Below are 19,605 nucleotides of genomic sequence, written 5' to 3' on the forward strand. Positions count from 1 at the left end.
TAAACTAATGAAATACTGATATTTGATTGTCTCAGCATCCTCACGCATAAAAAGTTACGAGTCCTTTAGAGGTTAAAGTCACGTTTCCATCCGGTAATATATGATAGTACCTAAGGCCACGGTGCTCAGTGCCACTCTAAAGAGGATAGTGAAAACAGTGAAAGCTTGTTCTGTATGATTATAACTTGCAACTTAGTCAACAAACGCTTTCTCCAATCATTGGATACTAAATTTCAAAGATAGTCTACTGTCTGGTTGTCTTCTTTTTGACTCTACTTCTTCCAAAGCTATATAATTGTCGTTGGAAGTTGCTCTTATATTCATTCTTGGACAGAAACTGTGGTACCCAGTAACTTTCTGTCTTATGTTTGTTTGATAACTGGACTATGAACTGGAGTTGTTATTTAGTCAAGCGATGGGAGTTTATCTTAATTTTTACCATAGATAAGTCTCTTGAAATATATTATCAGTAATTGTAAGTCTACATGGATATTATGGCGAGAACCACTAGAGTTTTAACAATGCCCGTGACATAAGTTGGAACTTCTTACGACTGCGAATATCCAAGAACCTCTACTTTTGTAATTTCATTTGTGAAGGAAGTGAACTTTTCGTACCTTTGAAAATTGGTTACATTTTACCTTTTTGCCTTTTTAGAATTCAAACAGTCTCCATTGAAGAGTGTATAAGCTGGCTGACAAGATATGTTCATGATTTTTATTAATTAGTCATCCTACATTGCTTCGTATTGCAAAATATGCTCTGAAAATCATCCATTGCCGAAATGGCAATTATAATTATGTCCAACGATTTGAATTATTCTAGTCATTTGGTTACTATCTCGTAACATTGCTTTGCTTAAATATAAGGCATTGTTTGGAAGTAGCTGACTGGATTGACATCGCCCCACTAGGATCCAACGGTTGGTTATATTCTATTTTTGGAAATAGATGGATTCGTGTCCTTCAAGTGACTAGGTGTTCGCAAATGGTCCTAGGAACATTTTGCGAAACAAATGGATCGAGTTGACAGCCTTTGTAAAAAAAAGTAATTTAAGACGTTATATTCTTGTTTTAGATCTCATCCATTATCTTATAACTTATAAAGTCCGTACACAAGAAATAATAACTTAGCAATGTTGACAGACTGTGGCATTCAAAACAATGCCATTTCCACTTTGCTTTGTTTGATTTTCCTCTTGATTGTACCATCGAAGTCTATTTTATCAAAACAGAAGGAAAAACTTATGAGGTTAGAGCAGCCTTAGTTGCCTTGATTTTAGCCGAAAGAGTTTTGTTTAAAATGAGCATATCTTGGAGTGATCGTTACAGTGTACTATAATTCTCAAAAATTGAAACGGAAAGTTGTTGGTAGATTTCACTTGAGCTTTCCTTCCAATATTTTGTTGACTGGATAGAGGAGAATTTTTCTCTGCTTTAGACAAATGAAGCGAGTGGCAGCTAAAACTGGAGGCTTTCTGTAACTTGAGAAAAGCAGCGCAGTCTACGAAAGTTTTATTGTTTTCCTGATATTTAGTAAAAGTTTAGATCCTTTTTGTCTATATGTGTTTTTTAAACTGCATTTTTAGTCTTAGAGTCTTATGAACAGCTAGACAAACATGAAACCAGTTGGATTCAAGCAAAAGTAAAGCAAAGGTAATAACAAACACTAAAGAGTATTTTAGTTTGCGAAACAAAAGTATCAGTTTTCAAAAGTACTCACGACCCATCCAAACTCCGCTTTTGTGGAAGAGACAGAAAACTCACCAGTTCTAAAATAAACAACCTGGTTGCAGCGATGGTATTCAACCTCAAAAAATCGTTCAACTATGGAGAGTAGAAGAAGAGAAACCTGAAATGAATCTACCAAAGTGACAATGAGAAACAAACTTTCAGAAAAACACTGTTTACACCAGGAATTCTATTCATATTGCATTGCAGTTCAAATGACTAACTTGAGTTGGAATAGGACTTTTTTCTAATTAATAGAAAAACTATCCAATCCATATCTGAACGGAGCTGATTGCCATTGTGATTGTTGTGGAATGAAAATGCTCAATGAGGTTTTTTCGATGGAGAACTCTTCTAAGCCTCGAAGAAGGGTTTAATGCAGTGTATGTTGAGTCCTTGTATGTTTGTGTAAAACGTTCTTCCAAATGGAGATTTAGGACGCACACTAAGAATATGGTATTTTGTTGAGCCGAAGAAAGAACTGTTCGTACTTCAGGAACATGAGTTAACAGAATACCTCACATTTGATAGTGACTGAGTTCTATCTTTCTTGGTGAAATTCATTATGGACCGCTTTATCTGTGAGCTTAGCCAAGCTAACTATAATCGTGAAGCGGTTGGTCGTGATCAAGATGTAGCTCTAGTCACAAAACAGTTGATCAAAGGCGAAAAGCAATGGGTATTCTGGAACTGATCAAGTGGAGCAAGTAACTATTTGTTATGGTCCACTTCTTTTTGGTATTAGAAAGGGCACATTTGCGTTGAACTATCTGGTTTTATTGAGAAAGATGACGATGACGCTTCTTTAGAGGCTTCTCACTGTATCCTCACAATAAGGACTTTTGGAAAGGTTGAAAAGGGAAACTCGTCATTTTGTCGATCTGAGAAGTTTTGGTCAAGTACCTCCTGATGAAAGAAACTTGAAGTGGACAGTTTATCCTTCAAAGTTGTTTGTTGCCTATTGTACAGTGAATAAGCTAGAAGCTATGAAAGAGTTTTCTCTCGTCAGAAACTACCTAAGACCATCTTCTGTAAGATATTATCCAACACTATAACTTTTTGCAAAGTTACCCCAGAGAGCTATCCAAGGAGGGGAAAAGACTGGAAATTTTCCTCAATAGTTAGGTTGGAACTGTTCGCACGTTGTCAAGTTCGAGAACTTTTCTATCTGCAAATGAAGGTCTCGTATATGAAGCATATTGGGAGACAACTTTGAAACTATGAGTTACTTAAAGATAGCTTGAAATATCTAATCATCTATTTGCAGAGTGTGCTATATTTGATATATGATGAGGATTACAAGTAGCAACGAGGTATTTCATTATAGAAAGACCTCAAAATATGGTACTACAGAGATTAGTTTTGACAAGTTATATGGCGAACAATTATTTACACGTACAAGTACTCTAAGGCTACGGTGACAACAGTTGTGACGATGGAGACTCTCAAGACAACTTTTGCAAGGGAAATGTTAAGAACCATTCTTTATCCTTTATGAGCCGCAACTTGTCTGGAGAATTTTTGGTTATTCTGTTTGCGTCTGGTGAATATTCAATCAGTTCACAACTTCAACTTTAGAAATTGCTTTAGAGAAGGTTCGTAAGTATTTTCGCCTTGATTCATCACAGAAATATTTTATATCATGATGATAATCGTTACTGTCGATGGTTCCAGAAGGAAGCTTCAGGAACGAGGAGAAAAACACAAACTGAAGTTATTGGACCCCATTTTGTGTTTGATGTTTACTGAAACTATTGTTATTGCTAGGTATGGACTTTGGTATATGCTATTAACAGCGAGTATCAGACCAATTTACGTTTACTGTTGTTTTATACAACCATAGTCAAAGCTTCTGCATATAAAGTCCGATTTGGTACTGTCCCAAGTAGCAGTAGATCTAATGGTTCAAGATGAAGCAACTCAAAACCTGTTTATTGTTTCCATAGAAAGAATAACTATGCTCGAACATAATAAAAAGAACAGTGAAGTTCAATCAACCAGTCAATATACAAAAATAAACTGAAATGTATAACTTATGGTTTTTGCTTGTAAAATTCGTTAGCTACTTTGATATTGCAACCGAGTTCCTACTGGTACTTACACTTTTCTCCAAAGTACGCAATATATCATCTATCAAACCTTCATTAGGAGTTTCCCTACAAGTGAAAATAGGGGAAAAAGTAGACAAGAATTTTTATTACTTACTCGGCAGATAGTTGATCTGTTTCACCAAAAGTTTCTCTGGAAGCATAGCGATATCCTAAAGGCTCTTTCTCATGAAGATCCTAGTAATATTCAGCAAGGATTCCAAGGCATAGAGACATCCAACCTGTAAGAACTTTTCCAAACTAAAAGCAGGATCAGTCTTTGGTAGGTTCTGACGAGGAAGAATTCTCTCAAATGGATTGGAGTGATTAACTGCATCCTAAATAAATATAGAGTAAGAGACTCAGCACAATAAACAAGAGTGGATTACCTCTAATCGCCGTCTCAAAAACTTAAACCTTAGGATAGAGTTGTCGTACTTCAATTTTTGCTAATGAAGCCTCGAGTCATGCACAAGATGTAGGAGAAAACAGTTCTTACGGCCAAGTCATAAATATTACCAGAAGGAGCAAAAACTCGGTATTGGATAAAGTGTGCTGTTTCATATCGAACTCCCTTACGGACAATATCATAAGCAAGTTCTCTGGACGCTAATGGATCGATGCGAGTTATGACACCATCAGCGTCCATAAGACGTTCTGCAGTTTTCTTCACCGACTGAAACAGTTCTTGTCTAGGCAAGTCTGTACGAAACAAACAAAACAGCTCATAATATGGCATTTTCTTAGTCCGTAACGGAGAAAAACTTTCTAGTGGGGGCAAATTGTGATGGGAACTGTTTTGTGTTTCCCGGTTCCAACTAGTTGAACTTCAAGTATTCATTCGATAGACATTGATTGATTTTTTATTTCCTAAGAGTTCAATATAGATTATATCGGAATCACATATACCAACTAGTCTTGGATGTACCAGGAAGGAACGCAGAAAACTAAATTCATGACGCTTCATATACACTTGGATGACTCTTTCCTACGCAAGGACTGTATAATATATTGGCCTTTGAACTTTCCTTCAATACATTGTCACATTCTGGTTGATGAAACTGAGATGCTTCTTTGAACGCCTTTTGCCATTCAGGAAATGCCACAAGTCCTATTCATATGTTAAAGCATATAGTTGCAGGCAGAACGCTTACTTGTACAAAATTGCTTTCGATTTGAGTTGTCAAAGCAGACTTGAAACCAAATAAAGTCTTCATGAGGTATTCCATGTTCTAAAGTTTGAATGTAAATACCAGAATGAATTTCTTCTTGCCAAACTATTCTAATATAAATAAAGATGGGTTGAACAAATTTCATGCTCATATCTTAAGCTCTCTCACTTACTTGTAGGTTTCTTTGGATTTTGAAAATTTGGAGATTGCCCTTGAAATACTTTTGCTTCGAGTATCATAACAACATAATAAAATGTCAGAAAAAAGAAAAAAATAATAAGGTTTACATTCCATTTTGTGCTTTTCTTGATAAGTAAGCCAACCCTCCATAAGTAACCTTACAGAAAGATGAATGAATATTAATACAGTTTTAAAATTGAAAACTCACAAGCGACCAGGAACTTGAAGAGAAACAGTTGTTCCATTTTCTTTGAAGAGTATATCTCTCATGGCAAAGTTTACATTTGGTGTTATCCTAATTTCTATTAAAATGGAACAGTAGAAAAAAGTTGTAACAAACCGATCTTCGACAGTAGAAAGTAAGTCACGGATCGCTGAACGTGCCTCCTTAATATAAAATATTTGTTCGTTGAAACAACTGTATCCATTTTCTATTTCTGTTAAGAGTAAATCATACTTGGTAACTCTCTGGACTGGTTTAATAAGAAGACTTGAAAGACATAGACCTTCACATTTTTTACTGGCTTCACAGCGTCCTGATAGATGCATAGTAAAAGGAATACTTATTCCATTCATCTCTAAAACGTACGAATAAAGTCATCGAGGAGTGCATACTTATTTCGTAAATAGCACAACTGTTTGTTTCGAATATCATAATTCGAAATATAATCTATATAAGGCAATTTTAACGTTTGACAAAGTTGACTTGTTAGTAGCGCTCCAATGTTTCGTCTACTTAGACCTCCTTCTAACATGTATGAATACAAAGCCTGTTTTCAAAAGTTCTAAAAATATATTGCTATGGCTACGACTATGACTTACTTGGAGAAACTCTGCATGCAAACGTGATAGCTCATTCAAGTTCTGAAAGAGTGATTGCAAAACATCAGGCAATAGACTAGCTGGTAATATCTTCACGTGGATAGCTTCTTCAAATGGAAGAACAAAAACATCTACAAGGGTATTCAAGTCCTTTAGATAAGTTTCTTCTGTACGAACAAGTTCTTCTAGCGCCATGATGGACCTCATTGGAATCGATAGGTCAAGTGCTTGTGCTTTCAGGAGACACTTGTAAAATTCATATATATCATTTCCATCATAATAGTCACAGTCTTGAATGGGTTTTAGATACAAAAATGGATGCTTATCGCAATCATAATTATTAAAAGTTGGTAAAGGTAACAAGTGTCGTGTTGGATCAGTTGAGCTTCTTGCGATATCGAATATAATACAAGAGTCGTGAATTCCAAACTTTTGAAAGACAAAGCTGACCTTTGATAGAGAAAGCTGGAAAGAATCACCTGTCTATAAGTTATTAATCATACATCATGTTGTAAGAACCTGTTATCGTTGCTCACCTGCCAAAGGAAAACTTGTAATAAATATTCATTTTGTCGGTGCTTAGTAGGCATATTGTTCACTGAATTCTCCTTATCATTGCTCTCAAATAGATTCTGTATGCTGCAAATAACAAATTCAGAATAACAACCAGTTACACACAAGCACAATTTCGTTTCCATAAAAAACGCAATGCTCAATGAAATTTGAATTCTCCAGTTGATTTATATGGGTTGAGCATTTTTCTATTGAATTTGCGTGGTCGTCAAGCGTTTCTCTCTGGAGGAGTGTAAGTCGTTAAGTGTGGACGACTTGATGGATTCGTGCTTCCTCTACAGTCATAGCAACCAAATGAGAAACACGAAATTCTTGCAAAAGCTGCCAGCTATGTTCCTGCTGCTTATTAACTATGGAAAAAGATCGATATACAAAGGTTTAGGAAGTTGTGACTTTTTCATTTTTGATATAACCAAAACAAGAACTTTATTGATCGACAGAGAACATACCATTCAAAAAGTCACAGCAAATATCATTGGTCACAGATTCCTTCACCAAGTAGGAGAATAGTAGTTGTAGAAGGAAACACTTGGAGTAGGTGTTGGCATAGAAGAATAAGAAATATATGAATAAGTGGGACTGTAAGAGTACGGACTATATGAATATGGTTGAGGAGAAGGAGTTACTTGAGGAATTCCGATCAAAATTTCACTATAGAAGAGGAACCTCATGGGAATGTCGAGTATCTTTCGTAGGTCACTCTGAAACGTCATATTGGTAAGAATTTGTTTGTCATACGCCACAGTATTTTCCAATGGAAGATACACGTCAAATGCTGCAGAAAATGGTCTTATCTTTCCTTCAAAAATCACTTGACTTGCCCCATACTTGAACCCATTCTTTAGAATAAGACTTTCAGCTCGGAGCTGTTGGGAAGTGTTCACCTTAATGGGATTGGTTGGAACAAGAGACTCACTAAGGTAGACATCATCACAATATATAACACTATTGTTTACAAACCCAAGGCGTACTACTCCCTGTTGATAGTTATATACAGTGTTTGTGGGTATTTCTGAAATAAATGGAGTAATATAGCTGTCACTCCATCGGAAAAGAGAGTTTTCTGCTGATTGCTGCCGATGACTCATCAGAGGAGGAATGGATGCTCTTGTGATAGTACTAATTAAAGTAACGATGAGAAACACCAACTCAAGTTTCAAAGCTGCCATCATGTTCATGAACAAAAAATATTATTCTATTTGTTTACTCTTTGTTTTTCATTTAATATTTTCGATTGCTAAAAAAATGCTAGCATTTTTATTAGTGGAGGGTAAAACGTTTCAAGCATTTTTTCTAATTGACTTTTCAGCCGACCTTTTCAAATGACTTGCAGTTTCATAACGTTCACAGAGAACCCAAAGAATAAAAGTTTTCATAATGTTGACCCGTTCAACAAAATATCTAAATAGGTTTCAATGCAATTATAATATTATACGAAATTTTTAAAGCCCCCGATTACAAATAGTGCTTAAAGTATTTTTTCATCTGCATACATGGCACTTCAATTAAATAGCAACATATGGATGGAAACTATTTCGGAAAGCTGAAAGTTCTTTCACGAAAGGCCAAACCTTGTCTATTCTTCTAGGAAGCTTCTTAAAGCGCAAAAGAGAAAAAAATATTACAAAATGTTTCCACGCTATGTACATGTGCTAGGACCTTGAGGCAAACAATAAAGTTATCCATATAGAAAAAAAGAAGAATATCGGGTGTCGACATGCCTATCCATTCAAAAAGAGAATTGTGTCTGGTATAAGAAAGACGCATTTATACAGAAATTATTCAAGCCCTTATCACATATCTGCATTGCGAAAGCCACTAAACGCAGTCACGACTCTTGTTCTAGATATTTTGCAAGTGACTGGTTCCAAGAGTCCTGTCTACTACACACGCAAGGACCATTAAAAATAAAATGAACTCTAGTTTCAGTTCCAAACTGTAAATCGGTAAGCAGTTTGGGAGAAATTAGAAATACTTGCGAGCTCGCAGAATTGCGGGCATCCTCAACCATTAGAGAAATAATCTTTCTTTCGAACCAAGGATCCATACCCTATCGACTTTAAGAAACCAAACTACTCCCATAGAGACAAAACTCACTTGATTCATCTCATCAACAAGTCTAAACGGCGCTTTTGTCAGGTGCTGCATCGAGAATATGTACAACATAATGGAAACCATCTTTTCACCACCTGAATTCCGTGCGCCACTAAGAGGTAACAGAGGTTGATCATCACGAAAACTAACATTGATTTCAATGCTGAGATTTTTCAAGTCTTCAACTTCCTTTAAAACAAGTTCTCCTCGGCATTCTAAAAAACTGAACAACTGACTAAAACGTGCATTCATACTAGAAACGTGATTTCTTATTTCCTCCAGAAAATGGACCCTTTTCTCCGCAAAGTGAATCTCCTCTTCATGCAATGCACTCTAAAACGCATTAGTTAAATACTAACTGGTAACAATCTACCTACCACATTCATCTGTAGTTTATGATCGAGCTCTGCCAATTCGTTTTTTACTTTCTCATAGCTGGCGAGAGTCGAAGAATCTATATTACTTATCGCAGTTAAACGCGCCTTCTTTCTATTGTACAGATTATTAAAGCTAGCCACATCTAGATAGAAAAGTTCAGATGGAATTAATAATAGGACAACAGATATTATCGTGCCTTGTGGATAACCCTGAACTATACTTCTATATCTCTCCATAGGAGCTTTTTCTTGAAGCTCCTTATATTTTGCTTTCAACTCATCTCTCTTACTAGTGTAGTCGTCTTTACAAGACATGTACTCGTCTTTCCCTTTTTGAAAATCATCACGCTTCTCATTCAACTCGGATTCCTGTGCTTTCAACGTGTTGCTTAGATTCACACAAAATATCGCTTTCTGGTCGAGCTGTTTCTCGAATTCAAAGCATTCCTTCAAGAGCTAACAAACAGAGTAAAAAGATCATAGCCAACATGTATCATGAACGAACCTCTTGTAGCTCCTCGAGATTAGAGAGCATGTCTCTTCGGTTACTTGCTATAGCTTCTTGCATCTTCAAATGTTCCTCTCGAAAATTCATTTGCCCCAGCTCTGATTCTTCTCTCTCCACTTGGGATTTCAAACTCTTTATCTCTGAAAGTAACTTGAAAACTTCATTTCTTTCTCTTGAGACGGTAGAAAGAGCAGTCTCTTCTGTCCGAATACTTGAAAGCTTAAGAACACATACTTTTCCATGCAAAGAATTTCTGTACAGCATACCTATTTCCTAAAAGCTCAACCTTATGAGCCTGTGAATGCATATCTCTTTCCATATTCTCGATACTCTTCGACAAACGGGACATTCTTTTCTTTAACTCTTCTATTTTGTCATCCTGTTTCTCTATCGAAGCATGTTTCGATAAAGGTCTCAGTGGATCACACTGTACTATCTTTTCCTGGGTAAAACGAGATACTACAACTCGAAAACATTCCTTGGGATTGAACCTTACAGTTCATAACAATCAGGCCGGCCACTGAAGAATGCAAACAGGAACGTACCAATGATGAATATTTGTTTTCTGAATAATCTCTTCAGTTTTTTCTTGAGCCATTTCATTGCCGACATATATCGAAGAATACGGCGTATGACTACACATTGCTAGTTTGATTTCCCGACTTGCGTCGAAAATGTTTGTGACTACATCATAAAGGCCATAAATACTAAGAGATTCCAAATTGGATGGAGTCGCTATCTTCGTCTCTGGAACGCCTTCTATTGATACACAATCAAAATTCACATCCTTGCAGATCGACTCGGTTAACAATTTAAAGTCCTCATCAAACTCAACCACAAAAGTTCTCCTCAAAGCGTTCGGAACGCATGCTTGTAAAATCTTGGCAGCGTATTCATCATGAGCTTGGATTTCCAAACCAACCGGACCCCAAACTTTGCCTTGTAATCTGTGAGAATTCTGTTCAATCAACTAACAAAACAAAATTATTCAACAAAAATAATTGTAGCCAGATTTTCTTACTTTGATAACGTTTTGGATACCAGGATTCCTCTCTTCTAAATACTGCAGCTGACGAACCCTAAAGTTCTCAAGCTGCAGCTTTCGTTCTGTTAGTGTTTGCAACTCTTTTTTATGTCTTTCAAGCTCAACTTTCTGAGAGTGAAAAATTTCTCGTTCATTGTCATATTCGCCTTTCTTTCTAGAAACTTCTTCTCTTTTCTCTCTGAGCTGCTCTTCAAGATGGTTCAGTGTGTCACGATTTGACAAATTCTGCTTCAAGGACTTTATAATTTCGTGCTTCTATTGACCAATATCAGTGACGAAATGACTCAACAAAAACATGCTTGTGACCTTTTCAATATTTTTTTTACGACCTTCAAAATCCGGCTTTAGCTGCTTTAGACGTTCCAAATTCAGCATGACATTGGAACGGATTTCATCAAGTTTGTTCCGTATAAACCCAATCTTGTCTCTCTTTTGTCGCGTTTCCTCATTAAGAGATTGCAAGTCGTTTCTACTAGTTTGCAGAGTATTTTTGCTAATTTGTAATTCATTTGATATTTCCTTCAGTTCATTTTCTCTTAAGATTTTGACGCTCTAGAAAAAGGTATTAAACTAAAATTTGCAACAATATTAGAATCTTACCTTCAATTCATCTTTCTTCTTTGATGTTTCAATAAGGTGCTTCCTCTTCTCTTCATAATCTAGCCAATCCCTGACAAATTCCATTTCCTCAAGTTCATTCTTCAGCTTCTGTACTTCTTCTACAAAGCGAAGATTACTTTCAAGTTGTTCACGCTCCTTCTCCAGCTCCAAGAGTCTACGTTTATCCGCCTCTCTTTCGTCTTTTTGTCTCTTTAAAATATCTTCTCTTGAGACCAAATCTGAAAAGGAAACATACAAGTCACTTCCTCCAATGGCTTCTAAACTTCTTCGAAACAATTCTTTCGGTTCCATGCTTGTAAAATTGGATATTCTTTCTTGAGGAAGGAATACACACAGATTATCTAGTTGAATATTATAGCTTTTGCACAAATCCAGTATTTCGGACTGTCGAACGTGCTTGTCGTCTATGAAGCTTTCGCTCTTGTTCTTATCAAACGATCGAGAGATTTTACGCAGATATTTCGTTTCAGGTGATTGGGGATCATACAAAGATACTTCTATGGTAGCTCTTTCCTCCCCTCTTTTAATAAACTCTGCGAGAGATGACGCTCGTTCCAGAGTTTTCAAGTTGGTACAAAATACTATACTGAGTGCTGACGCAACGGTAGACTTTCCTGTCCCGTTGGGAGCGGCAATTAAATTCAACGAAGGACTAGCTTGAAGCATCACGTCATCAAAGGTTACAAAGTTCTTCAATCTCAGTGAAACAACCTGGCCTCGCTTAAACCTGCTGTCCAACCGCGAACCTTCACGGTTCATAAGGGTCCGAGCCCTTTTGCTTTTTTTGTTTGTAGTATCTCCTTGAGAGAGCGTCTGAGTAAGTTCCAAACCCATTTTCGAACTGCGGACCAAATTCCTATACTTCCTACTTCATCTCTAAATTGGCGCCTTTTATTCACGTTCCATTCAAGTTGGAGTCTTAAAATGGCGCCAGTAGGCAGCAAGCTCTCTCTTTTGACGCAAATGATGCTGCAAGTAGCTGTTTTCAAAGTTCAGAAACTTGGCATGTGAACGCACGAGTCAAAAACAATGCTGCCTTCTGACAAAGAGGCAGCCTCATTACTTAGAAATGTGCTATGTGCCCCTTTGTCAATCCACAAGGCGAGAGACTTTACTTTATTCACCGAAAGAAATGGTGTGGTGATGAGAAAAAGAGTTGAAAAGTACACTTGTGAACTGTCAATCTTTGTGGCCTTGACTAGAAGTGCTAAATGCTGATGCGGACATAGACTTATTCAAGGCGAACATTCCTAAGCATCATTTAGGAGATTCATTTGACCAATGCAGGTGAAAATTTGGTTGCATATTTAGCAAAAGGGTTAAGAACAGCCAACTAACCATATTCTGGAAAAATGAGAATACCAAAGCTCAATTCGCTTGGATTGAATTTCATGAAAACTCATAGTAAACCTAAAAATTCGATTTGTCACTTTACAAGACGAAGGGACATTTCGACATTTGAAGTAAAACGAGATATTCCAACTTCAAGAGCATCCTTGAAGAGTTGCAGCAGCAGCGAGCTTAGCAAGTAAGGAGACAACATCTTCTGATCCAAAACAGTTTGAATCACAGAAATATTCTCGAGATGACGAGAAAATTCAAACCACATACAAAACCTTGTTTATTGCTCTCTATCTCTCCTTGGCTTTCAAAATAAGCCAAGGAGCCACTTTGGTTATTTCATGCTGCTGACCATCTAAAGTGGCTTTTACAAGAAGCAATAATAGAGCAATGTCCTCAAGCAAAAGTTTAACGATAAACGGGACAACAATGCTCTGGTTCACTTAAAAAGGATGTGTCACAAATTCGTGTTGGTATCCACTGTCTGTTATCTTGTTCTACCAGTTCTGTGAGGCAGCAATCTACCAAAGCTTTTCAGAGTATGACATCGCAAATTGAACATACCTACAAGTGACCCAATCTACTGGCCGTTTTGGATACAAACCCAACGCAAGTACTTCAACAGAAGCGCCGTGTGTAACTACGAGGATATTCTGAAGTGGATATCGTTCCTGTGTAAGACTCATCATAGTCTTCCTAGCCCGTTCTTTCAGTGAAAAACGCGTTTCTGGGTGTTTTGGTATGAAAATGGGTTGATAAGTCACGTCAATAGCAGGAAATTGATCACGCAGTTCCTCCAAGGATTTCCACTCGGGGATGGTTGGTCCTACCATACTTTCAGACCTGCATAGATAAAATGTTCCGTATAATACCAAACCACTCTTCATTGAGCCATTCCGTAGCTCCTGGCTCGATTTTGATTTCAAGTCCACACTTCTCTGCAATAATAACAGCGGTTTGAACACATCGAAGAAAAGGCGACGAGATTATAACATCAACCTGTTCTTTAGATAATTCTCCTAAAACAAGCTTAAACTTTTCAGGCTTTATTTATCAGTACATCGAGTTGTACCTGCCAACTCCCAAGCTTGCTTGCGTCCTCGTTCTGTCAGAGGAGGATCCTTATAACAAAGCCTTAAAGACAGGAAAACGAGAGGAAAATAGCTCCTTACATATGGGTTCTTAGCTTTCTGCTTCCATATTTCATCAACGTGGTCCATTCTCTCACCATGTCGAACTAACCAAAGTTTCCTTCCTTTCATCAATAGAGCCAATCTAATCTTTGGAAATTTCACCAATTCACTCTACACAATTTCATTTGCCAGAAAATCAAACAGTGTATATATACGCTTGAAGCTTACTTCATAGAGGAAAACTGTTTTTAGGTATGAAAATAATATATGGGTCAAGTACAACAGCATTTGAAAGCATCAAATATTTGCAATTGCAAGTTGAATAACAATGGAATCGACGAGATCCATTCCATCTTTATTTTCTTCATCGGATGAAAACTGATTTCATGAGAGATTTGACTGCCTTCCCGCGCCATGTTCTCGGCTTTACATTTCAAGTTTCTATTCAAAGAAAGTTGTGGACTACAACGCAATCTTCATTCAAAGGTACTCATCGACTGAATCGAATCTCAAACACTATTATTCCCAGACGACTCAACTTTTTGGTGGGATCCCCAGTTGAAACAAATTGCGGAGTTCACTATTTTTCATTCTTGGAGTTTTTTATGTCCAGTGAAGGTTCACAAAAGAAAGATAAACGTCCGTTTTTTGCAGCATCCTTTCAACTTTATAAACAACTGACAAACCGGGCAACATTATTATATCCGATATGGACCTTGACTGCCTCTCTTCTGGCTCTATTTCGACCAAGTCTTTTTAATAGGATTAGCTCACAAAGCATTTCTTGGGCGCTCTCTGTCTTAATGTTTTCTGTTGGTTCTACACTGTCTTTGAAAGACTTTGTTCCGGTGTTGAAAAGTCCACTCCCAGTACTACTAGGTTTCATCGGTTGTTATATTTTGATGCCATTTCTTTCTGTTTTTATTTCTCGTTTCTGTGGTTTTCATTACGAATATTATGCTGGTATGATTCTCTTGGGTTGTGTATCAGGAGGACAGGCGAGTAATCTTTCGACATATATTGCCAAGGGAGATGTTGCACTGAGTGTAGCCATGACAACAATTTCCACTTTAGCATCAGTTTTCATGCTGCCAACTCTTTCTAAGCTGTTTCTTGGAACAGTTATTCCCATCAGTGTGGTAGAGTTATCCAAGTCTACTGCTGAAGTTGTACTTGCTCCAATATTACTAGGAATGTTTCTCCATTCGTGTTTCCCAAAGCTAATGTATGTATTGGAGCCTGCACTTCCTCTCGTTGGTGTTGTCGCTACAATGTATTGTGTAGTCGGTGCCCTTTCAAAGGTGCAGAATTTGATATTGAATAGCGCAGGGGTCTTGTTTTTGCCTGTTATGTTGCTGCATTTTGTGGGAGGTAAGAATGTTTGGAATAGGGAGAAGAGCTCTGTTAACGGAATGCCTTCAGGAATTGCTGGCTATTACATACCTAAATGTTTGGGTTTGAACGAGAAAGTATGTCGCACGCTTTCCATTGAAACCTGTTTCAAGTCACCAGCATTATCTTATGTGTTGGCTATAAAACATTTCAGTGCTTTTGGTGTGAGAATGCCATCAGCAGTTTCAATTCTAGTCTTGGCACCATTAGCTGCATTTTATTCAGTTATTTTGCGTTTTTTATCTGTGAAGATTGAAGATAATTGAAAGTTGCTTTCTATAAATGTATTTACTCTTGGATAACTGAGTCAACTAATTGGTCGGACTCTTGAGTTACTTTTATGGTTGTCAACTCAGAGAGAAAAGGAGAAGAAAGATATTTGGCCATATTTTGAATAGGACTCTTCTTGTTAAAGTGGAAATGTACTGAAACTGTTAAGGTGATAACAAATCTTGCGAGAAAAAAATGCTGATGAAAAATGCGTCTTTCCAAAAATGGCAATTTTGTTGATTCTCAAATATAGAAATGCTTTTCAAAGAGAATATGAAACCTGCATCTACTAGACCATTCCTAATTGCTTATTCGAAACATTTTCAAATTTGGAAAGTTAGAATTCTATGGAAAGAACCCGTCGTAAGAGTCCAGGAGCCTATCATGAAAGGTTCAAGAGAAATGGGAAAATTTGGATTGTGCAAAAATTTTAAAATCGCATTTTTGAAATGGAAGACAAGTTCTTAGGTGACACTGATAGGAAGTCTCAGTTGTTCTTTCCTGAGAACTTCAAAACAAAGAAAGCAAATGTCCAAGGATATATAGACTTCCATAACCATCAGTCACATACTATCCTTGAAGAGGTAAAAAAGTATACAGCCTTGTATAATTTTGTGTTGAGAAGATTGCAGTTTCTGGATATACCGATAACTTGGACGACTGAGGTTTCTGACTATTTATCTCAAGATAACTTTCATAAAAGAGAAAAATCTTCAGAAAACACAGGTTCGCCTTTTTGTAGTTTTGAAAAGTGTCAAAAGGTTCAGGTAACTTGGTCCCTTTGGCCCGAAGATATTTATACCCAGTTTGATTATTCACAGGAACATTTATGTAACTTTGCATCTACAACTGCTTTAAAAGAATTTTCTTCACCATCGGAATACTCCTTCTCCACAATAGCAGACAATGGAAGGCAAGATCATCCCGAAGAACTTGAAAAAGGAGAAAAGTTGAGATATCCACGGAAGGAAAGAATGAAGCAAAGCTCATTGTTCGATCTAACTGCTCGTTTTTTCGACATTCTTCTTCATTCTCCAAATGGAACTGTTGATTTGAATTTCGCAAGTAGGAAACTTGATGTCCGAAAGAGAAGACTTTATGACGTTCTTAACGTCTGCGAAGGTAATCAATTGAAGAGATTGATGATGTGAATGTACTTTTTATCGTCGATAGGAGTTGGAATACTGGACAAAGCAACGAAGAACTGTGTAAAGTTAAGGGAAAACGGAGCTGAAACAATGACAAACATGCAAAAGTTTTTGGATTTGCAACGTCAACTAAAAATGTTAGAAGACGAAGAGAGGTATTGCTTGGTAATCTTTCTCCTCAATTTCTTTTCAAATTCATCATAGTGAGGTTGATCGTGAACTCCTTATGCACAACAACCCGGAAAATCGTTCGAAACGCAATCGCTCCCACTGTAGACTGTCTACAGTCTTTTCGAAAAATCATCAAAAGGAACTCTTTATTGAAGCACCTGCTGGGTCAGTTCTAAGCGTTTTGAAACCCAAGGTTGGAGAGTTTCGACTCGTTTGAATCGGTTTATTAAACCTTTTCTTTTCTAGCTTTCCACGGATGGAGTCGAATGGCTTTATCAGATTGCTGTCAAAAGTACAGGTGGACAAGTTGCTTATAAGATTCTATCAGATACTGATCGGGTTCCGCAAGAGCCTAATTCGTCTTCAAAGCAAAGTCGCAAAAGTTTTAATCTCACTAAATATTGGCCTTGTGAAACTGTTTCTATGTCTACAAAGTGATGATGAATATAGTCTTGTAATACTTCACATTAAGAGTTGTTTCAACGCTTTCTTCCGAATAAAAAATCTTCAACGAATCAAAATGTGATTTGTTGTCGTCGATTCCTTAAGAATGAGTCGTCCTGAATACTTAGCTCCTCCAGAAATTTATTATGATGATCAACAAGCTAAAAAGTATCTAACGAATACACGAATAAATGAAGTTCAGAGGAGTCTTACTGAAAGGTTTGTTTCGAATAGTTACTGTTCTATTACTTAGTTTCAAGTTTCAGAGCGTTAGAGTTGCTTTGTCTACGGCCCAATCAAAAGAGTTTGTTACTCGACTTGGGTTGTGGCTCTGGTCTTAGTGGTGACGTTATAACAGAGGAGGGTCATGAGTGGGTAGGCTTTGATATCTCTCAAGCTATGTTGGATACAGCCAGTTCTAGAGATGTTGAAGGTGATTTGGTGTTGCTTGACTTGGGACAAGGACTTCCACTGAGAACAGGTAGTCAATCTTCCTTTTTGTTTTTTTGCAACACTTATTATGAAAGGTATTTTTGACGGTGCTATAAGTGTTTCAGCCATCCAGTGGCTTTGTAACGCGGACAAAGTATGCTTATTTTTGCTTTATATTGCTTTTATATAACTTGCAAAAGACCTCTTATGAACCTAGAAAGCGAATGTCTTCTTTTTTCAATTCACTTTATGCTTGTCTGATTCGAGGTTCAAGAGCGGTTTTACAGTTTTATCCTGATTCTTCTGACCAAGTAGATCTTTTATTGACTGCAGCTCAGAAAGCAGGTTTTTCAGGAGGGTTGGTAGTTGACTTTCCAAATAGCACAAGAGCGAAGAAGTTTTTCTTATGCCTAACAGCAGGACCTCCTTCTTCTTCCCTTGCAACGAATGATAAGCGTGTAAATAATTATGAAACAAGCAAAGGAAAGAAGAGGAATAATGGTATTTCATTGAGGTCTAAGATATTAGCAAAGAAAGAGCGTCAAAGACGTCAAGGACGAGAAGTTCGACCTGATTCCAAATATACTGGAAGGAAACGCTCTGGAAAGCTTCGTTAAGGTCTCTATTCTCTATTAGTTGAAGAGAACTTTTGTAGCGTTCACTTAGGAAAACGAATTTTTATAGAATCCCATCTCAAGAGAAACACACAAAGTATGTGAAACAGACATATCAACTAAGAGCAAAGACAGTTATGCATGAATATTGAAGCCCCAGTATTCTTTTTGATGATTCAGAATTATATTTTTGTCTAAGCCTTCCAATTCCTTCATTTCAGATGAAGACAACTCAAATAAGACATCAAAGTTTTCCTTGATACGTTCTTTCTTTACGCTAAAGAAAATCAGACATATTCAGCAGATGCTTACTTTTATAGAATAGTCCAATCCCACCTTTTTGGAATTACTGAGCAGCCACGCTGCATACACCATCTGATCAAAATTTGAGCAGGAGTTTTGCCATGCTTCTTTGCAACCTTTGCAACTGTCTCATCTTGAAGAGGACCATGTTTACCACTTCCCAGTGGAGAGTATGCAGTAACATGGACTCCTCGGCTCTTACAAAATTCAAGTAGATCTGTTCTTGCATAATATGGATGCATTTCAATTTGATTCACTGCGGGAGGAATCTAAAACTCTCCAAGTCAAAACATGTAGACTCTATGATTTCACACAACAAACCTTGCAATAGCTAAAAAGATCCAACATATGACAATGGAATTTTGGATACACCAATAGACTTGACGAGACCCATTTTTTGAAGTTCTTCCATAGCATGCCAAGTTTGTTCAAGAGAAACTTTAGCAAACTTTATATTTCCATCTTTGTCCTTGGGTATCCAGTTACTTGCTGTGATAGGTAAACCCATAAACTCCCAGTTGCAAGGCCAGTGCTAAGAGACAAAGTTTAGCTAAAGTAAACAACAAGAACTTGGCAACATACAACTAGATAAAGGTCCAAATAGTCCAGACGCAAATCCTGTAGGGTTTGCTTACAAGCTTCGATGACTCTTTGGGGCTCGTGACATGTATTCCACGATTTGGAAGTAACAAATATGTCCGATCTCTTCACTCCCTTAGAAAAGAGTTCCGAGAAAGCTTGTCCAATCTCTTTTTCATTCTGATAAATGGCTGCACAGTCAAAATGTCTGTACCCAACTTCATAAGCAGCCTTCACACATTCACCCACTACACCTGGTTCTGCTTTCCAGGTGCCGAAACCTCTCAAAGGTATAGTTGCTCCTGAATTTAACTTGTCTACTATCTTATCAGTCATTCTAACAACTCTGCCACAATTTCACCAAGCACTATAAAAAGCTAATAAAGTTTATCAAATGTCAAGAGTCGTTGGGACTGGAATGTCTTCATCTTCATCTCCGAGCTCCAAAGGAAAGTTCGTTGGAGAAAAAATCATGTCCAAGGGACAGGATAGAAAATTCTGAAAGGATACGAAGTTTTGTGTTTGTCTTTGGGAAGGAAAGAGAAACGACATGAAGTTTGGAGAATCCT

The 19,605-nt window shown here is 37.2% G+C and overlaps 10 protein-coding genes across 11 annotated transcripts in view; 4 read left to right on the plus strand and 6 right to left on the minus strand.

Annotated features, from left to right (window-relative positions):
• Positions 1 to 994, plus strand: part of Gasu_41500 (ABC transporter, ATP-binding protein) — a 7,061-nt gene extending 6,067 nt beyond the window's left edge. The window contains exon 2 of the mRNA XM_005704765.1: positions 197 to 994. Within this exon, the coding sequence (XP_005704822.1) occupies positions 197 to 295 (99 nt within the window). The 3' untranslated portion in view covers positions 296 to 994. The remainder of the gene's footprint in view (positions 1 to 196) is intronic.
• A 2,074-nt stretch (positions 995 to 3,068) lies between these two features.
• On the minus strand, positions 3,069 to 4,613 carry Gasu_41510 (uncharacterized protein). Its single transcript, XM_005704766.1, has 6 exons — positions 4,317 to 4,613; positions 4,207 to 4,266; positions 4,060 to 4,155; positions 3,936 to 4,015; positions 3,832 to 3,886; positions 3,069 to 3,775 (listed from the first exon to the last, which is right to left on the minus strand). The coding sequence occupies exons 1-6, from the start codon at positions 4,554 to 4,556 to the stop codon at positions 3,764 to 3,766; spliced, it is 543 nt and encodes a 180-aa protein (XP_005704823.1). The 5' UTR covers positions 4,557 to 4,613; the 3' UTR covers positions 3,069 to 3,763.
• A 25-nt stretch (positions 4,614 to 4,638) lies between these two features.
• On the minus strand, positions 4,639 to 6,723 carry Gasu_41520 (uncharacterized protein). Its single transcript, XM_005704767.1, has 8 exons — positions 6,528 to 6,723; positions 5,992 to 6,474; positions 5,759 to 5,939; positions 5,510 to 5,705; positions 5,378 to 5,464; positions 5,162 to 5,326; positions 4,972 to 5,099; positions 4,639 to 4,928 (listed from the first exon to the last, which is right to left on the minus strand). Exons 1-8 carry the CDS (start codon positions 6,687 to 6,689, stop codon positions 4,771 to 4,773), a joined length of 1,560 nt encoding a protein of 519 aa, XP_005704824.1. The 5' UTR covers positions 6,690 to 6,723; the 3' UTR covers positions 4,639 to 4,770.
• Positions 6,724 to 6,945: 222 nt separating this feature from the next.
• On the minus strand, positions 6,946 to 7,793 carry Gasu_41530 (uncharacterized protein). Its single transcript, XM_005704768.1, has one exon. It carries the CDS (start codon positions 7,740 to 7,742, stop codon positions 7,056 to 7,058), a length of 687 nt encoding a protein of 228 aa, XP_005704825.1. The 5' UTR covers positions 7,743 to 7,793; the 3' UTR covers positions 6,946 to 7,055.
• Positions 7,794 to 7,805: 12 nt separating this feature from the next.
• On the minus strand, positions 7,806 to 12,093 carry Gasu_41540 (DNA repair protein SPR18-like protein). The gene is made up of 10 exons (XM_005704769.1): positions 11,189 to 12,093; positions 10,865 to 11,140; positions 10,565 to 10,816; positions 10,089 to 10,513; positions 9,810 to 10,034; positions 9,541 to 9,754; positions 9,233 to 9,491; positions 9,036 to 9,178; positions 8,662 to 8,991; positions 7,806 to 8,614 (listed from the first exon to the last, which is right to left on the minus strand). Exons 1-10 carry the CDS (start codon positions 12,041 to 12,043, stop codon positions 8,393 to 8,395), a joined length of 3,201 nt encoding a protein of 1,066 aa, XP_005704826.1. The 5' UTR covers positions 12,044 to 12,093; the 3' UTR covers positions 7,806 to 8,392.
• A 216-nt stretch (positions 12,094 to 12,309) lies between these two features.
• Positions 12,310 to 13,863, minus strand: Gasu_41550 (phosphoglycerate mutase family protein, putative). Its single transcript, XM_005704770.1, has 5 exons — positions 13,723 to 13,863; positions 13,623 to 13,671; positions 13,423 to 13,569; positions 13,119 to 13,376; positions 12,310 to 13,071 (listed from the first exon to the last, which is right to left on the minus strand). Exons 1-5 carry the CDS (start codon positions 13,810 to 13,812, stop codon positions 12,959 to 12,961), a joined length of 657 nt encoding a protein of 218 aa, XP_005704827.1. The 5' UTR covers positions 13,813 to 13,863; the 3' UTR covers positions 12,310 to 12,958.
• A 180-nt stretch (positions 13,864 to 14,043) lies between these two features.
• On the plus strand, positions 14,044 to 15,373 carry Gasu_41560 (bile acid:Na+ symporter, BASS family). The gene is made up of 2 exons (XM_005704771.1): positions 14,044 to 15,054; positions 15,106 to 15,373. Exons 1-2 carry the CDS (start codon positions 14,070 to 14,072, stop codon positions 15,339 to 15,341), a joined length of 1,221 nt encoding a protein of 406 aa, XP_005704828.1. The 5' UTR covers positions 14,044 to 14,069; the 3' UTR covers positions 15,342 to 15,373.
• A 290-nt stretch (positions 15,374 to 15,663) lies between these two features.
• Positions 15,664 to 17,180, plus strand: Gasu_41570 (transcription factor E2F). 2 transcript variants are annotated; one of them, XM_005704773.1, is made up of 5 exons: positions 15,664 to 16,112; positions 16,167 to 16,467; positions 16,519 to 16,648; positions 16,698 to 16,857; positions 16,911 to 17,180. In XM_005704773.1, the coding sequence occupies exons 1-5, from the start codon at positions 15,795 to 15,797 to the stop codon at positions 17,100 to 17,102; spliced, it is 1,101 nt and encodes a 366-aa protein (XP_005704830.1). In that variant the 5' UTR covers positions 15,664 to 15,794; the 3' UTR covers positions 17,103 to 17,180. The 2 variants fall into 2 exon arrangements, with proteins under 2 accessions (XP_005704830.1, XP_005704829.1); XM_005704772.1 differs by having other exon boundaries at positions 15,664 to 16,467.
• A 3-nt stretch (positions 17,181 to 17,183) lies between these two features.
• Positions 17,184 to 18,184, plus strand: Gasu_41580 (methyltransferase). Its single transcript, XM_005704774.1, has 4 exons — positions 17,184 to 17,327; positions 17,375 to 17,589; positions 17,636 to 17,694; positions 17,741 to 18,184. Exons 1-4 carry the CDS (start codon positions 17,215 to 17,217, stop codon positions 18,155 to 18,157), a joined length of 804 nt encoding a protein of 267 aa, XP_005704831.1. The 5' UTR covers positions 17,184 to 17,214; the 3' UTR covers positions 18,158 to 18,184.
• A 4-nt stretch (positions 18,185 to 18,188) lies between these two features.
• On the minus strand, positions 18,189 to 19,463 carry Gasu_41590 (aldo/keto reductase). The gene is made up of 4 exons (XM_005704775.1): positions 19,040 to 19,463; positions 18,779 to 18,989; positions 18,491 to 18,726; positions 18,189 to 18,431 (listed from the first exon to the last, which is right to left on the minus strand). The coding sequence occupies exons 2-4, from the start codon at positions 18,872 to 18,874 to the stop codon at positions 18,290 to 18,292; spliced, it is 474 nt and encodes a 157-aa protein (XP_005704832.1). The 5' UTR covers positions 18,875 to 18,989; positions 19,040 to 19,463; the 3' UTR covers positions 18,189 to 18,289.
• Between the last annotated feature and the right edge of the window lie 142 nt (positions 19,464 to 19,605).

The sequence above is a fragment of the Galdieria sulphuraria genome (assembly GCF_000341285.1).
Source record: "Galdieria sulphuraria unplaced genomic scaffold scaf_37, whole genome shotgun sequence".
Taxonomy (NCBI): domain Eukaryota; phylum Rhodophyta; class Bangiophyceae; order Galdieriales; family Galdieriaceae; genus Galdieria; species Galdieria sulphuraria.

Excerpts from the sequence above, each read along its gene's own strand:
- Gasu_41510 (XM_005704766.1), bottom strand. The coding sequence starts at position 4,556 with ATGCCATATTATGAGCTGTTTTGTTTGTTTCGTACAGACTTGCCTAGA. Across the intron at positions 4,267-4,316 it reads GTAATATTTATGACTTGGCC|CAAAAATTGAAGTACGACAA; the intron begins GTAAGAACTGTT and ends AGGCTTCATTAG. Across the intron at positions 3,887-3,935 it reads ACAGATCAACTATCTGCCGA|GGAAACTCCTAATGAAGGTT; the intron begins GTAAGTAATAAA and ends TTTCACTTGTAG.
- Gasu_41520 (XM_005704767.1), bottom strand. The coding sequence starts at position 6,689 with ATGGAAACGAAATTGTGCTTGTGTGTAACTGGTTGTTATTCTGAATTT. Across the intron at positions 5,706-5,758 it reads ACTCCTCGATGACTTTATTC|GACGCTGTGAAGCCAGTAAA; the intron begins GTACGTTTTAGA and ends TGCATCTATCAG. Across the intron at positions 5,100-5,161 it reads AAATCCAAAGAAACCTACAA|AATAGTTTGGCAAGAAGAAA; the intron begins GTAAGTGAGAGA and ends TATTTATATTAG.
- Gasu_41530 (XM_005704768.1), bottom strand. The coding sequence starts at position 7,742 with ATGAACATGATGGCAGCTTTGAAACTTGAGTTGGTGTTTCTCATCGTT.
- Gasu_41540 (XM_005704769.1), bottom strand. The coding sequence starts at position 12,043 with ATGGGTTTGGAACTTACTCAGACGCTCTCTCAAGGAGATACTACAAAC. Across the intron at positions 10,817-10,864 it reads TGTTTTTGTTGAGTCATTTC|CAGAATTTGTCAAATCGTGA; the intron begins GTCACTGATATT and ends AAGTCCTTGAAG. Across the intron at positions 9,179-9,232 it reads AGTTCAGGGTTATCCACAAG|ATGTGGCTAGCTTTAATAAT; the intron begins GCACGATAATAT and ends TTTTCTATCTAG.
- Gasu_41550 (XM_005704770.1), bottom strand. The coding sequence starts at position 13,812 with ATGAAAGGAAGGAAACTTTGGTTAGTTCGACATGGTGAGAGAATGGAC. Across the intron at positions 13,570-13,622 it reads GCAAGCTTGGGAGTTGGCAG|GAGAATTATCTAAAGAACAG; the intron begins GTACAACTCGAT and ends AGCTTGTTTTAG. Across the intron at positions 13,377-13,422 it reads GCTCAATGAAGAGTGGTTTG|GACCAACCATCCCCGAGTGG; the intron begins GTATTATACGGA and ends AAAGTATGGTAG.
- Gasu_41560 (XM_005704771.1), top strand. The coding sequence starts at position 14,070 with ATGAGAGATTTGACTGCCTTCCCGCGCCATGTTCTCGGCTTTACATTT. Across the intron at positions 15,055-15,105 it reads GTTGCTGCATTTTGTGGGAG|GAATTGCTGGCTATTACATA; the intron begins GTAAGAATGTTT and ends GAATGCCTTCAG.
- Gasu_41570 (XM_005704772.1), top strand. The coding sequence starts at position 15,795 with ATGGAAGACAAGTTCTTAGGTGACACTGATAGGAAGTCTCAGTTGTTC. Across the intron at positions 16,649-16,697 it reads ATGTTAGAAGACGAAGAGAG|TGAGGTTGATCGTGAACTCC; the intron begins GTATTGCTTGGT and ends AATTCATCATAG. Across the intron at positions 16,858-16,910 it reads TAAGCGTTTTGAAACCCAAG|CTTTCCACGGATGGAGTCGA; the intron begins GTTGGAGAGTTT and ends TTTCTTTTCTAG.
- Gasu_41580 (XM_005704774.1), top strand. The coding sequence starts at position 17,215 with ATGAGTCGTCCTGAATACTTAGCTCCTCCAGAAATTTATTATGATGAT. Across the intron at positions 17,590-17,635 it reads AGGACTTCCACTGAGAACAG|GTATTTTTGACGGTGCTATA; the intron begins GTAGTCAATCTT and ends TTATTATGAAAG. Across the intron at positions 17,695-17,740 it reads GGCTTTGTAACGCGGACAAA|ACCTCTTATGAACCTAGAAA; the intron begins GTATGCTTATTT and ends AACTTGCAAAAG.
- Gasu_41590 (XM_005704775.1), bottom strand. The coding sequence starts at position 18,874 with ATGCTATGGAAGAACTTCAAAAAATGGGTCTCGTCAAGTCTATTGGTG. Across the intron at positions 18,727-18,778 it reads ATCTTTTTAGCTATTGCAAG|ATTCCTCCCGCAGTGAATCA; the intron begins GTTTGTTGTGTG and ends GGAGAGTTTTAG. Across the intron at positions 18,432-18,490 it reads TGCTCAGTAATTCCAAAAAG|CGTAAAGAAAGAACGTATCA; the intron begins GTGGGATTGGAC and ends GATTTTCTTTAG.